Source organism: Muscardinus avellanarius, assembly GCF_963383645.1.
Source record: "Muscardinus avellanarius genome assembly, chromosome: 1".
NCBI lineage: Eukaryota > Metazoa > Chordata > Mammalia > Rodentia > Gliridae > Muscardinus > Muscardinus avellanarius.
This window is the reverse complement of record NC_137786.1, coordinates 97,461,498-97,474,789: the sequence shown is the minus strand read 5'-3', so window position 1 is coordinate 97,474,789 and position 13,292 is coordinate 97,461,498. Positions and strand designations below refer to the sequence as shown.

Here is a 13,292-nt window from a genome sequence, read left to right as displayed (position 1 = left end):
CGGTGATCAGGTTATAACAACATTGAAATAACCTTAAAACAGAAGTGGTGCTTGTACAGTACTTCTTGACAGTTTTCACTCAAGGACTCCACTATCTATGTACATTTTTCTTAAACTCTTCTCTTTGAACTTAGTTCTACTCAAATGACATAGTTTACCGAGACATCAGTGTACTTAGATCTTTAATCAGAGCTAAGTTCCCACATTTGCTGCCTCAGTTCTTACCTTTCTACATTGGTGACTTTATTATATGAAGCATATGACAGGATAAAAACAACTAAAAGACTAAGTATTACTTATTAATAGCAGTTATGGAGAAGAGTAAATCCTTAAGATTTATAAAAAATTCATGATAAAAACTCATTTTTAATCTTTACACAAGATCAGCACGTGCTTAGTCACCTTTTGGATGTTTATTAATGGAGCAAAGAAAGAAGCACAAAACTAAGGAGGCTATTGTAAAACACAGCAAGAAGTTACTTACCAGCAGCAAACTTTGTGATAGGTGGAAGCCTTACTGACATGGTATTCTGAAGTCCCTTACGTTTGACTCTCTTTTTATTTATTAATCCTGGGGTTGGGAGAGAGAAGATCATAGATATGAAGCCTTCTTAATGAAAAAAATATATAAAAGAAAAGTTACTCATTATTACATAACTATAAAGCTTAAGATATTTTCATTTAAGCCAGAAGCAAAACAAAGATGCTATTACCACTATTACTTGTTTCTAAAGTTTATGTAATTAAGACATGGAAATAATTTGTAAGGGAGGTATTTGAAAAAAAAAGACATAAAAATATTATTTGGCAATGCTATGGTGGTCACTCAAAAGAAAGGAACCAAATAATTATTAGAAATAATAGGAATCTCAATGGGGCAAGTTATAAAATTAACACAAAGAAAGCCTACCAAGTGCCTAAATTCTAGTATTAACCAGTAAAAAACATAGTGAACAAAGATTGCATTCATATTAACAAAATATATAAAATGCCACTGAATACTATGTGTAGGACCAACATAAGGAAACATAAAAAAAAACTTCACTGAAGAACATGAAAGACACACTGAAAATATATCACATTCCTAGATGAGCAGATTTGTAAAAAGATGACTCCAAATTAATTCCAAGAGAAATTATTTAAAACACCAATTTTAAAATGATTCTAAAATTAATCTGGAAGTATACACTTATACAAACAGACAGAATATTTGATTTAAAAGATGAGTTTTTCGCTGGGCGTGGTGGCGCACGTTTGTAATCCCCGTTTGGGAGGCGGAGACAGGAGGATCGTGCAGGTTCAAAGCCAGCTGTGCTGCCTTAAGAGACCCTGTTTCCAAATAAAAAAGTATAAAATGGGTTTGGGAGTGTAGCCCAGAGAAGGGTTTCCAGGAACCCCAGTACCACCCCCCCAAAAAAAAAAATAATAATAGAAAAATTAAAAAAATAAACTTTTCAAAAGCTGGAATCTTGGTAAAAGAATAAAAGGCCCTTTACAGCACAAAGATGGACACTGCTTGCTTTGATGATTTAAGTCTGCTTTCGTATTTTAATGCACTCTACAGATGGCTCAGATTGGGTCACCAATGTTTTTGGGTGGCACTAGTATGCTTTTAATCACTCAAGATGACTTTTTAAATAACCATATAGCAGCATTGCAACCATTTTTATAGCAACTTGGATCTTAGATGTATACTAGTACCTCCTTCATACTGTTTTTATTTTATCAAAAAAAGAGGAAATGTGCCAGATATGGTGGCACATGCTTATGGTACTTAGGCTGAGACAGGAGGATGGCAGGTGGGAAGCCATCCTCCTGTCTCAACCTAGTGAGGCCCTCAGCAAGACCCTGTTTCAAAATAAAAAATAAAATAGGGTTGAGGACGTACCTCAGAGGTAGAATGCCCGATTTCAATTCCCAATACCCACATCCCCCCCAAAATGCAAAAGAAATGTGCTGATGAAATCTATTATCTCACAGAAATTTCAGATGTTTCTTTTGTGACCAGCACCTCATTTTCTACCTTTCAAGTGACCTACCATGTCCCAAGCTCTTGTTGAATTTTTCATGTACCGTGGAAAATGACTGAAGAGTTCCATCTTGACCTGTTGGTATACAGAAAATTCCTAATCAAGTTTCACTGGAACAACTGAGTATGTGAACCACAGATGTTCCAAAATTAAGACTATAAAAAGCTATATGTTACAGTTTAAGACACTTTAAAGTGACTGGTGCTGCCAGGCATGGTGGCGCACGCTTGTAATCCCTGCACTTGGGAGGCGGAGACAGGAAGATCGCACAGGTTCGAAGCCAGCTGTGCTGGCTTAAGAGACCCTGTTTCCAAATAAAAAAGTATAAAATAGGTCTGAGAGTGTAGCCCGGAGGTAGAAGGGTTTCCAGGAACCCCAGTACCACCCCAAAAATAAAATAAAATACAAAATAAAGTGACTGTACCTTTCAATCTAAAAATGTACAAATACCAAATCAAATGAATACTGAGCTTCCAGCTCTTGATACTTACTGACATAATAATGGTAGAAAGTATAAACTCACTTGCACTTAGAATTTGTTGTCCATTTTGTCCATAATATCTGATACTGGTAAGAGGAGCACTATGTCCCATTCTGAACCTCAGAAGTCGGCCTTCACCTGTAGGACCGTCAAATATCCATATCTGCCAAGAAGTAAGATGATAAGGTTCATCCACCATCTGTTATCTGCTCTGCAAGCAGCCAGGTCTCCTTTGAGGTAAATGCTCGGCCACTGTGTGGTGCTTGCCTGACACTGACACTGGAGCTGAGGTTGGGAAAGGAGCTAAAGTTCTCTCTCACTTCACTGCAATACCACCTGCTAGGCTTTTCCCCTTCCTCTTTGCATACATTCTCACTTATTGGCTTCTGGTTCTTTTTTCAGAAAAAATTCCTCAGTGTACTCCCTGGGTATATCTACCCACCTCACTTTTATTCAATGCCCCCACCGGAACCCAAAACTACTACCCTCTTGGATTACTCCAGCGTACACCTATGTTCAATCAAGGGATCTCTACCAATATCTCATCCCAGATTGTTTTTGTCTTCTATGTTCAAGATTGATACATTAGAGCAGGCTTATAATAACCCAAAGGAGAGATGAGAAAGAAAGGCAAAAAAAAAATCATAATACCCGGAGTGCATTGTCAGCACCATTTGTGACAAGAAGTGGCTCTCTATGGAGAAATGTCAGTCCAGCAATTGCTGTAGAGTGTGCATTTCTCATTTGATTGACTAATTTTTTGTCTTCTAGATCCCAGAGTCCGATATGGCCACATGGGCTTCCAGCTGCCATTATTGGATGGCCATCTATTAAAATAAAATACATTAAAAACACACATACAGTCTGAAACGAAATGTAATAATTTTCTTTCTCTTTTAATTTACAAATATAATAGTAAAGACTATACAGCAATAATCTTTCCACTCTATTTCAGTATTTATTTTTATTAAATTATAATACAAAATCTGTCAAGATAATTTCTATGATTTTAAAGTGTTCTTAACATTTATGGCTAAATATGTTAGAAATTACCTGTGCGAAATGAAATGGAAGTAATAGGTCCCCAGTCTTGCCGAAACTTCATTATTGTTTCATCAAATTTAATATTGTGAATGATAACCTGACCTGACGTAAGACCAACAGCAACAACGTCCACAGCTGGTGCCTGGAAATTAAATTACTCAATTTTTTGTTTTCTTAAACAACAGAGCTTTAATAATCTTGATGACATGCACTGCTATTTATGTGTTATCAAAACAAATTATGACATTATTTTCTTAAAGGTGGCAAACAAAATAAAAACAACCCACAAGTATTACCATTCTGGCATACTTTGCCTACCATTCAATTTGAAAGCTCTTATGAATAATTTTTCCATACTACTTTCCAGCTTCAATTCTGCAAGTCAACATCCCTTCCCAACTTCCCAAAGAAAGCTATCTTTTAAGAAAATAGTCACACAGAAAAGAAAGCTTATGTATGTATCACTATAAACAAACAAAAATAAAAATAAAAAAAAAGAGGTAACTAAAAAAAAAAAAAACACAAGAAGACTTGCTACAAGGTATGGCAATGAAAGTGGACAACTACTCAGGGAGTAAAAGATTGTTTATCAAAGGAAAATAGGAAACCTGTAAAATATGCTAAAGGTAAAAATGTTTTATAATTAGCCTGATCCAGGGCAAATATTCCATGATAGCCTTATAATTACAATAGTGTAACATATAAGCCCTGTTATGAATTTCTCTATTTTAATATGAATGAATATCCAATATTACTATAGAATGTAACCAGGCTAAACACTTCTTTAACATGCCATTTTTGGCTATTACATGTGAGACACTGCACAGAAGCTAAAGATACTAAATATGATCCTTGAGAAAATACATATGAAGTGGGAAGGCAACGGATATTTAGAAAGACAAAGGAATGTCTGCTGGTAAAAAACAATGATAAGGGTATGTTTGTTGATGACAACAGACATGCTGGATTTTCTGTATCCAATTCATTCATACATGTTTTGCTGAATCATAAAAACAAAAAGTATTTCTGGAAGAGTCTACCGACAAATAAACATAAGGACTTTGGTTACGATTATTTCAAACTTCATACCTCAGTATCCAGGTAATTTCCTCCGTACACCCTACCCTGTATCATTGAACAACTCATTTCTATTCTGCATAAGGCCCTAAACTACATGCATACAAAACGATCAGTAAACAAACTCCCACAGCAGCCATCAAAAACTTTTGTTGGCAAAGGTGTTATTGTTTTCAATTACATTTTCAAAGCATCATTTCCTCGGGGCAAGTTATAAACTAAGCTATGTTATTTTAAAATCTAAAATATAGTTGACCCCTGAAACTGAGAGATTCTACAACACTGTTGTCCCCTCTTTTTTCCTCCTCTTCCTCCTTCCTCCTTCTCCTCTTCCTTTTTTTTTTTTGGGGGGGGGTAGTACTGGGGAGATGAAACTCGGGCATTCTACCTCCAAGCTACATCCCCAGCCTTATTTATTTTTTTTAATTCTTTATTTTGAAACAGGGTCTCACTGAATTGCAAAGGGCCTCACTAAGTAGCTAAGGCTGTCCGCAAATGGCGATCCTCCGGTCTCAGCCTCCTAAATGCTGTGATTACAAGTGTGAGCCACCACACCCAGCCTGTTTCTTCTTTAACTTAATGAAAAAACAACAACAAAAAACCCCCCCACTAACCTGTTCAAGAGCTGTCACTCCAAATTTCCATCCTGGAAATGTATATAGAAGTTTACTACAAGAAGAAAAATAGTTGAAAGCTATTTCTTTTTTTTGTTGTTGTTGTTGAGGGAAACAAAATCAAGTATGCATTATAGTAACAAGTGATATATATTAAATTCTTACTCAAGTACACTCTACTCTAAGAACATATATCAACTCATACTCAAAATAATCACAAGTCAAATTATTACCATTTTCTAGAAAAAGAAACAGAATATTCTAAAAAGTAATTAAGCTAAGGACATATGATCAGCAAGTAATAGAATCCAGACGAATTCTAGATTCAAGATGCTAATGTAAAACCATTTTATTTACACTAAAATAAAATAAATAGAATATAGGCAGATTCTACTTTTCACTGCACTATGTTTCTAGAAACATCATCATCAAAAGGAATGCATGAGATTTTAACTAAAATAGTACCTCTATGTTTTAAAACAATATTGATGCTGCTCTCAGTTTCAGAATCCAACCATGAATGGTAAATAAGTCCATGGGGCAAAGACAGCTGAAGTCATTATAATAACAACCATTTAAGTATTAAACCATGTATTCACTTATGCAAAAAGGTAGGTTGGCTTAACGATAACTATATAACAAATACTTAAAAGTATAGTGGGGAACGTAAATATTACATAAGGAACCTGAGAAAATAACCTTAAAGGCAGAGACAGTATCTCGCTCAGTGTCCTTGGGCAGCGCACAGAGCAGACAGGCAAACCTATTTAGTAAATTGAACTGAAGCGCTGCTTCAAAATTGAGAGCTAAAATAAACGTTTAGCCTTTCATTTTCAAATCTGTAAGGGTTTGGAAAGGACAATTTGGGTACTCAAGTATTTTTGTTTGCTTCTCTTAATATTACACAGTAAAGTCTGTGCTGCAACCCCCTTCTCTCTGGATAAATGTTCATGTAACAGGATGAGTATTCAAAACCATTTATGTGAGCCCTTCAGCCACATCAATAATATTACAACAGATATTCATCATATCGATCGTTGATGATGAAAGAACTTTTCTCTTGCAAAACATTTCTAAATTCTAGCATTAAATTAATACTGATTTGCTTTATCATCTTTTCCTTCTTAGTTTATTAAAAAAACTACAGTTGCCCAAAATAATCTCCTAATAGTACTTTACAAGAGCTACATAGATTCTTTTCAGTTACTATGTAATATTTCCATGAGGATTTCTGAAGCTATCATGTGTCAGGATGACATGCCCCCTTCCAAATATGTGATGCCATTAAGCAAGCAACTTCAAAGCAGTCATATTTATTGACAACTAAATAAACATACACCAGGGAAGAGAGAACAGACTCAAGAATGCAATAGGAAGTAAGAGACGATGGTAGGGTGAGAACTATGTTATTTTTTTAAATAAAATGCTTACTTGGATTTTACATTCCACAACTGCAGGCTTCCTTGTTCACTGCCCAGAAGTATTTTGTTTAAATAAGTACTTGGATGTAAAATTGCAGAAATTTTAAAAACTGATTTATCAAAAGTCAGTTGCAGGTATTCTTCTATAAAGTAAAAGTTATAAATAATATATAATTTTTAAATAAAATAAACATGTTTCAAATATCCCAAATATTTATCACCTAAAGTAAGTCTTTCACATCAGAAATTAATATAAAATAAATGCAATGGGCAACTTGTGAAAGTCATATAGGCTATCAAAAATTATACACAAGTTATAAGTACTATTAAAAGTTTCACTGCTAAATTGGTTGATAGAAAAAGTTAAATATCAGAGGGATCAGCAAGCTTGATGAACTACTTAGCAGATAAGAGGCAAACTTAAGTGAAACCAAAAATAGCGCTTCTCACACATTTCCACAGAAGAACCTCTAAGAGAGGGGAAGAACTTATAACTCAGTGAAGCTGTTGCTTTTGTTGAGCGTGGGAGTGTAGAAGCAGTCCAAAATTCCCTGGTATCCTAGACTTATTTTAAATTTGTTTGAATTTTTTAACTTCTTTTAACTCATCCCATATTGAAACAAAATTTTCACTAAATTTACCAATAAATTTGGAACCAAAGAAGGTATACTTCGCTTTGTTTTTAGTCTATATTCTATCCAGCACATCACTTCATACTCCCAGAAGTATGAGATCCCAGCTTAAGAAGCACAGATATAGGTGAAAAATATACATACTTTATTCTATTACTTTAAAGATCCTTCCCTCATTATAAACAGCTCCCCAGAGATCTTGGTTCATGTACTATCTTAACAGAGTTGGTTATCTCATGTGGTGTGTGTGTGTGTGTGTGTGTGTGTGTGTGTGTGTGTGTGTGTGTCTTGTACATGCAGCACACATGCATGTGCTGAAGATTGAACCTAGGGGCAATTTAACTACAAGCTACACCCCCAGCTCTATTTTTATTTGGAAACAAGGTATTGCGAAGTTGCCGAGAGCCTCACTAAGTTGCTAAGGCTGGCCTCAAACCTGTGATCCTCCTGTCTCAGTCTTTCAAGTACTGGGATTATAGGTGTGCAATACCATATCCAGCTAGACTTTTAACTACACAAACAAAATCTAGTTCATTCTTACCTTCAGAATATATGTGCCAAATAATCAGAACGCTGTCAGTATCAACAGAAATAATGTGATCCCCAAAGGGTTGCAAAAGATGGATTTCTGCCTTATGACCCTTAAATGTATGCACTACCTACAAAAAAATTCCATTTCAATATTCATTCATTATGCATTATTCATATTATCCAAAACCCATGCTAATTTTAAAAATACTTATGATAAGAAATGTAATCCAACATTTGATTAACCAGGATTAGATGAACAAAACAGCAAGGAACCAGAAATATTCATCACTTTTTCAGCCAGTTCAGTAATAAGGAGGTAAAGCATTGACTAAGAACACAGAAATGAGACTTCTGGGGCTCAGCTTCCCTACTGCCACTGGAGAGGAAGCATGCACCTCAGTACCTAGGTCCTTTACCAATTCAATCACTGCAACTCTCTCTTTATCCTAGAGAAACGCCATGTTGTAGAAAGCTGATCTCTATAGGTTCCATCACCAGCCGGCTTCCAGATGAGGTGACAGGGGCAGGGTACTTCTTCCCTATACTTTTCTTGCTTTGATACAGATACTTACCTTACTGTAGCTGATCCCTCCATAATACATCCCCTTCCCCATGGTTTCAGTTCTCACCTTGCTCCAATAACACTATTTCTTTGCCCTTTGGCCCTAGAAGTGGTACCAGCTTTCTAAAGTTGATGGCCTCTGATGTCTTATCACTACTTTGTTCACCCCTAACTCTGACCACACCTTTGCATAGAGTGCCTTCATTAAAGTCTCTTTATCTAAACTACATACAGTGTATGTGTGTACAAATAAATACACATACAGGTGAAATTGAAATCAATTTTCTCTCCTTCTCAAAAACTAAATATGCAATAGAAAGAAAAAATTATATAGCTGAAATAGTTCAGTGATACACACCTCTTTATTACGGGCAAATGCAGAAAAAACATTCCCATAAGCAGCAAAGACTAGCCTTCCATCAGCTGCCATACAGCAGATATCCTGTGGAACAGAGTTACCTAGAAGATACATAATATGGATTTTTAAGATTATGGAAGATATAGAAACTTTAAATATACATATAACATTTTTTCATGGATATAACTTTAAAATTCTGGAAATGGGCATCCAGTCTTCGTAAACAACTTCAAGAGCATGAAGTTCACTTATATCTCTGGAAAAACATAAAAGTAAATCAAAACCTAGATATATGTCTAAATTTGCCCTTTGGACCAACATCAAGAAACTCCATATGGTATGCTACATCCTGACACTTTTTTGTTTTTTATTTTGAAACCGGGTCTCACTGAGTTGCAGAGGGCCTCACTAAGTAGCTGAGGCTGTCCACGAACCGCGATCCTCTCCGGTCTCAGCCTCCTGAATGTGGGATTACAAGCGTGCACCACCACGCCCAGCCTGATACTTAAAATATGTAATGACAATATGGTTTCTACTCAATCTTCAATACAGTAAATATCACATCTACCTAATTCTCCTATGATATCAATTTCTTGATTCCTGTCTTGCTGATATGGTCATACTGCCCTTTTTCCTTTCCTCTTTTGGGGTGTGGGTGATTAGCAGACAATGGTTGTAAGTATTTTTCTGAGTACATATTTCATTTTGGGATCTAGTTCCCATAATACCACTTTTATGGGCATATCATTCATTTCTGTATTCAACTTAGGTCACAATGTCTTCTGTCTCCAAATCTTTTTTTAAGAATATACATTTATCAGACATACACAAGAGATTCTTCACTGGTCTTTCTTTCTCTCCAAAGGATCATACCTGATATAAAACTTTGTTTTTGAAAAAATATCCCTGCCATTGAAAAATACCCAAATATGACTCTTCCTTATAGTAAAAGAAATGATGGAAAAAGACAAATAAGTATTTAATAACCATACTAATACTAAGAAATGATTCAGGCAGGTTTCATCACTAAATGCTAAAAGCAGCAGATGAAACTTTTGAAGAGTAACAGGGTATGTCCATAGATAGTCTCAATTCCTATCACAAGATACTTATTAACTACAAACGGCAGAAAAATAACTCTAAAATAAAGCCTCCAAACAGATTTACCTTAATCAAACATAACAATTACACCTGCCAGGAACAGGACTAAAAATAGCATGTATTTCAGATACAATTCACTGAAAATTTAGCATCATTTTATTATCATTGTTAGTTCTGCCACAGTACACTATCTGCATCTAACTATGAGGAACCATTGGAAAAACTCTTAAAAAAAAAAAATCAGCCAACCAGGCATGGTGGTACACGCTTGTAATCCCAACATTTGGGAGGCTGAGATGGAAAGATCACAGTTACAACTCAGTGAGACCCTGTTTCAAAATAAAATAATAATAAAAAGAATCAGCCTATATTCTTCAAAATATCAAGGCTGTGAGACACAAAGTTAACTGTAAAGAATTATTCCAAACTTAAAACATAACCCTTTTCCTAAACATTTTTTTTCTGATATAGGTTTATCAGATATACACAATAGATTCTATTTATGTTCCATAGGCCTTAAATTTATGTAAAAAAAATACTAGGCATGCATAAATTTAGAATAAAGTCCATACTTACTTACTGCAACCAGGCTAAGTTTCTGAACCTGTTTAAGAAAAAGAGGATAAGGTAAGTTTTGGCAACAACAACAATTATAATAAACTAATACCTGATAATTAAGATACAACCTCATACATAGATACACTACACTGTCCTTTTTAGAAAAGGAACTCATTGATCCTAGTTTCCATTACTAGTAAAGCTTGTATTTTCATCTACTTCACCAGTACTGGTGATGGAAGTGGTAGTCAAAGGATTTCTGAAAAGGGCTGAAGAGCAAATATTGTAGGCATAGCAGGCCATAAAGTCTCTGTTCCATCTACCTGACTCTGATGTTGTCAATGCAGGCTCACACGTCCCCTCCCCCTTTATAAAAATATCAAAACCATTTATTGACTCTTGGGTCTTACAAAAATAAACAGTGGACTGGACTTTATGATCCCAATATATGACTACTAATTCAGCTGTGAGACCTTGGGGTGACATGCTAGGGTCTAGCCTGGAGGTGGAATGTCCCTGGATTCAGTTCCCAGAATCATTAAAACAAATCAAAAAAACCTCATCTGCAGAAGTCTGACCATAGATGATAATATCACCATGGCTATAGAACAGAACACTTGTAGATCAAATTACTGCCTTGGGAATATCACTTTTTTTTTTAGTACTACTTTTTTACTCCCAAATTATTTTTAGTTTCAGAGGTCATAGCCCAGTGCATTAGTTGATTTGAGAAGCAAAGTTCTAAGTAATAAGCATTGTATGCTAAGATGTTATGGGAAGAGTAAACTTAAAAATGATCTCCAGTATTAAGACTAAAAGAAACACTACAAACCATTTTTAGTGGCTGTATTCTAATGTACAATAGTGAAGTTGTTATAAAATGTATAAATGTGTTAACTTTCCTAATCCAAGGGTTTCTTTGGAAGAACAGGGTGGTGTGTGTGTGTGTGTGTGTGTGTAACAGTGTCAAGAAAGACACTGTGCCAAAGACAAGATTTCAAGAACTCTTAGAAAAGATACATTTTAAGAAAAGAACCTGGGGCAGAATCAAAAGGTGGCAAGCAAGAAACAAGTGTGGAGAACAGTATCAACAAAGACTCCCTCGTGATTAACAACATCACTCTAATTCAATCTTCCTCCATTACCAATCCAGGAGATCTAAGGCAACCGGACTGCTACCAAACACGAGAAGTCCTCTAAATCATAATTAATCTCATCCTCTCCGGTTCTCCCAACGTACTTTAGTATGAATTTCTGATCCAGGTTGTGCCATCAACTACGCAATAATATGGTTCTCAAGTCTTCAGGCAAGAAATTGAGCCTGTGAAAATAAGAATGGCTTTCTTCCTTGAGGGGCTATGCATAGTCTCAGTCCTATGCATACTTTCAAGGAACGACCAACAATCATCCTCTCACAGACCTAGGGCCACAGAACTGAGATGTCCTCCGGCACCTTCCCTTTGGCCAGGCGCCCCTGGCACTCGCCTCCCGTGGACTGCAGGGGGCTACACGGTGCGCACGTGGGTGCGATGGGGGAGCTGACCAGCCGGGCGGGGGTCCGCCCGCGGAGGGGCGCCGGGCGCGGGACACTCACGTCGTACGTGTGGAAGCTCTTGCCCACGCAGGCCGTCACGTAGAACCGGCGCTTCAGCGCGTTGAACCGCACCACGTGCGGGATGTCGTTACTGAAAAGCGCCAAGGCCCGGAAGCCCGCGAACAGCGCGCTCGCCGTGCGGCCGTCCGCGCCGGGTTCCATCTCCGCCGCGGCCCAGCTCCTCGCTGCTCTAGAACCGAAGGAAACCGCGCAGCCAAGGCTTCAGCGCGTCTCCCGGCAAAGCCTGGCGGAAGGGAAGGCTCAGAGCGCTTCCGGTATCCGCTGCCAATCGCGTTTGCGAAGGCTGCTCTCGGTGCAACACCAAAAGAGCTCCCTCCTGAGCCTGCAGGAGAGGTGTGACTTTGGTTCCGCGGGCCACAGTAACCGGCGGGTCGCCTAGTGGTGCTCTCCAGCTAGGTTGCTGCTGGCGTCGTTCTCTGGTGTAACTCAGGTGGGGCGGAACATGGGAAGCACCACGCCCAGAAGGGTGGAAGGGTGACCAAGGGCTTAACCTGAATTGTTGACTCCTTCAGCCTTTTTTTTAATAAGTGTAAGCTCTATTTTTTTTTTTTTTTTTTTTTTTTTTTTGGTCTCAGGCTGTAGCTACTGCCAGTCAACCACGTGGTTATGGGGGGCACTTAAGGAAACACCACCCGCTGAAGACAGAAACGGTTGGCTTAAAATGTACTTTGTCTTAATCTCTTTTTAACACTGAATTTTGTTTTTATCGAGGAAATGCCCTCAAGGTTTCAAAAGAGAGCTTTGCAAGTTGTATAAGGTCATAAATCTTAAGAATTAAATTATTGGGAAGAGATAAGGGATATAGGAGGCTGAGGTTGGCTAATGAAGGAGCTACATTCGAATTTGTGTAAAAATACAAATATAGCATGGTTAACCTGGACACTCGTTGTTGGGAAGGGATGGGGGGAGGCTACCAAGCATAGTCTGAATGTATGACATTTTCAATGTGTTCCACATTTAAAAAAAAAAAAATCTGGTTTTGTCTTGTTTAGTTTTGTTTGCTTGCCTTCTAGTTGAGATCCCTGAGTGGGCTTAGAGGATCTGATAGGGACAAGGTCTGGTAAAAGGTACCCATTGGATCAAGGATGCTTGGATTTCCAGTGGTGGCAGAAAAAAATGAACTGAAGTGGTTCACTGCTACTCTGTAAAAGGGACACCTAGACGCACAGAATTGTTAGCATTTGTTGGGGGGGGGGGCATGGTGATATCCCCTTGAGGAGCTGCAAATGTTGGCAGCTGATGAGGACAGATAATATTCTGATCCCAAA

General features: G+C 37.4%; 1 protein-coding gene across 1 annotated transcript in view; it reads right to left on the bottom strand.

Annotated features, from left to right (window-relative positions):
- The window catches only part of WDR36 (WD repeat domain 36), a gene marked incomplete at both ends in the record, with an annotated part of 31,649 nt that extends 19,484 nt beyond the window's left edge, over positions 1-12,165 (bottom strand). Inside the window, 11 exons of the mRNA XM_080714068.1 lie at positions 485-571; positions 2,040-2,105; positions 2,554-2,674; positions 3,163-3,338; positions 3,565-3,697; positions 5,247-5,301; positions 6,678-6,810; positions 7,841-7,958; positions 8,751-8,851; positions 10,428-10,455; positions 12,004-12,165. Of these exons, the coding sequence (XP_080570194.1) occupies positions 485-571; positions 2,040-2,105; positions 2,554-2,674; positions 3,163-3,338; positions 3,565-3,697; positions 5,247-5,301; positions 6,678-6,810; positions 7,841-7,958; positions 8,751-8,851; positions 10,428-10,455; positions 12,004-12,165 (1,180 nt within the window). The remainder of the gene's footprint in view (positions 1-484; positions 572-2,039; positions 2,106-2,553; positions 2,675-3,162; positions 3,339-3,564; positions 3,698-5,246; positions 5,302-6,677; positions 6,811-7,840; positions 7,959-8,750; positions 8,852-10,427; positions 10,456-12,003) is intronic.
- Positions 12,166-13,292: the final 1,127 nt, after the last annotated feature.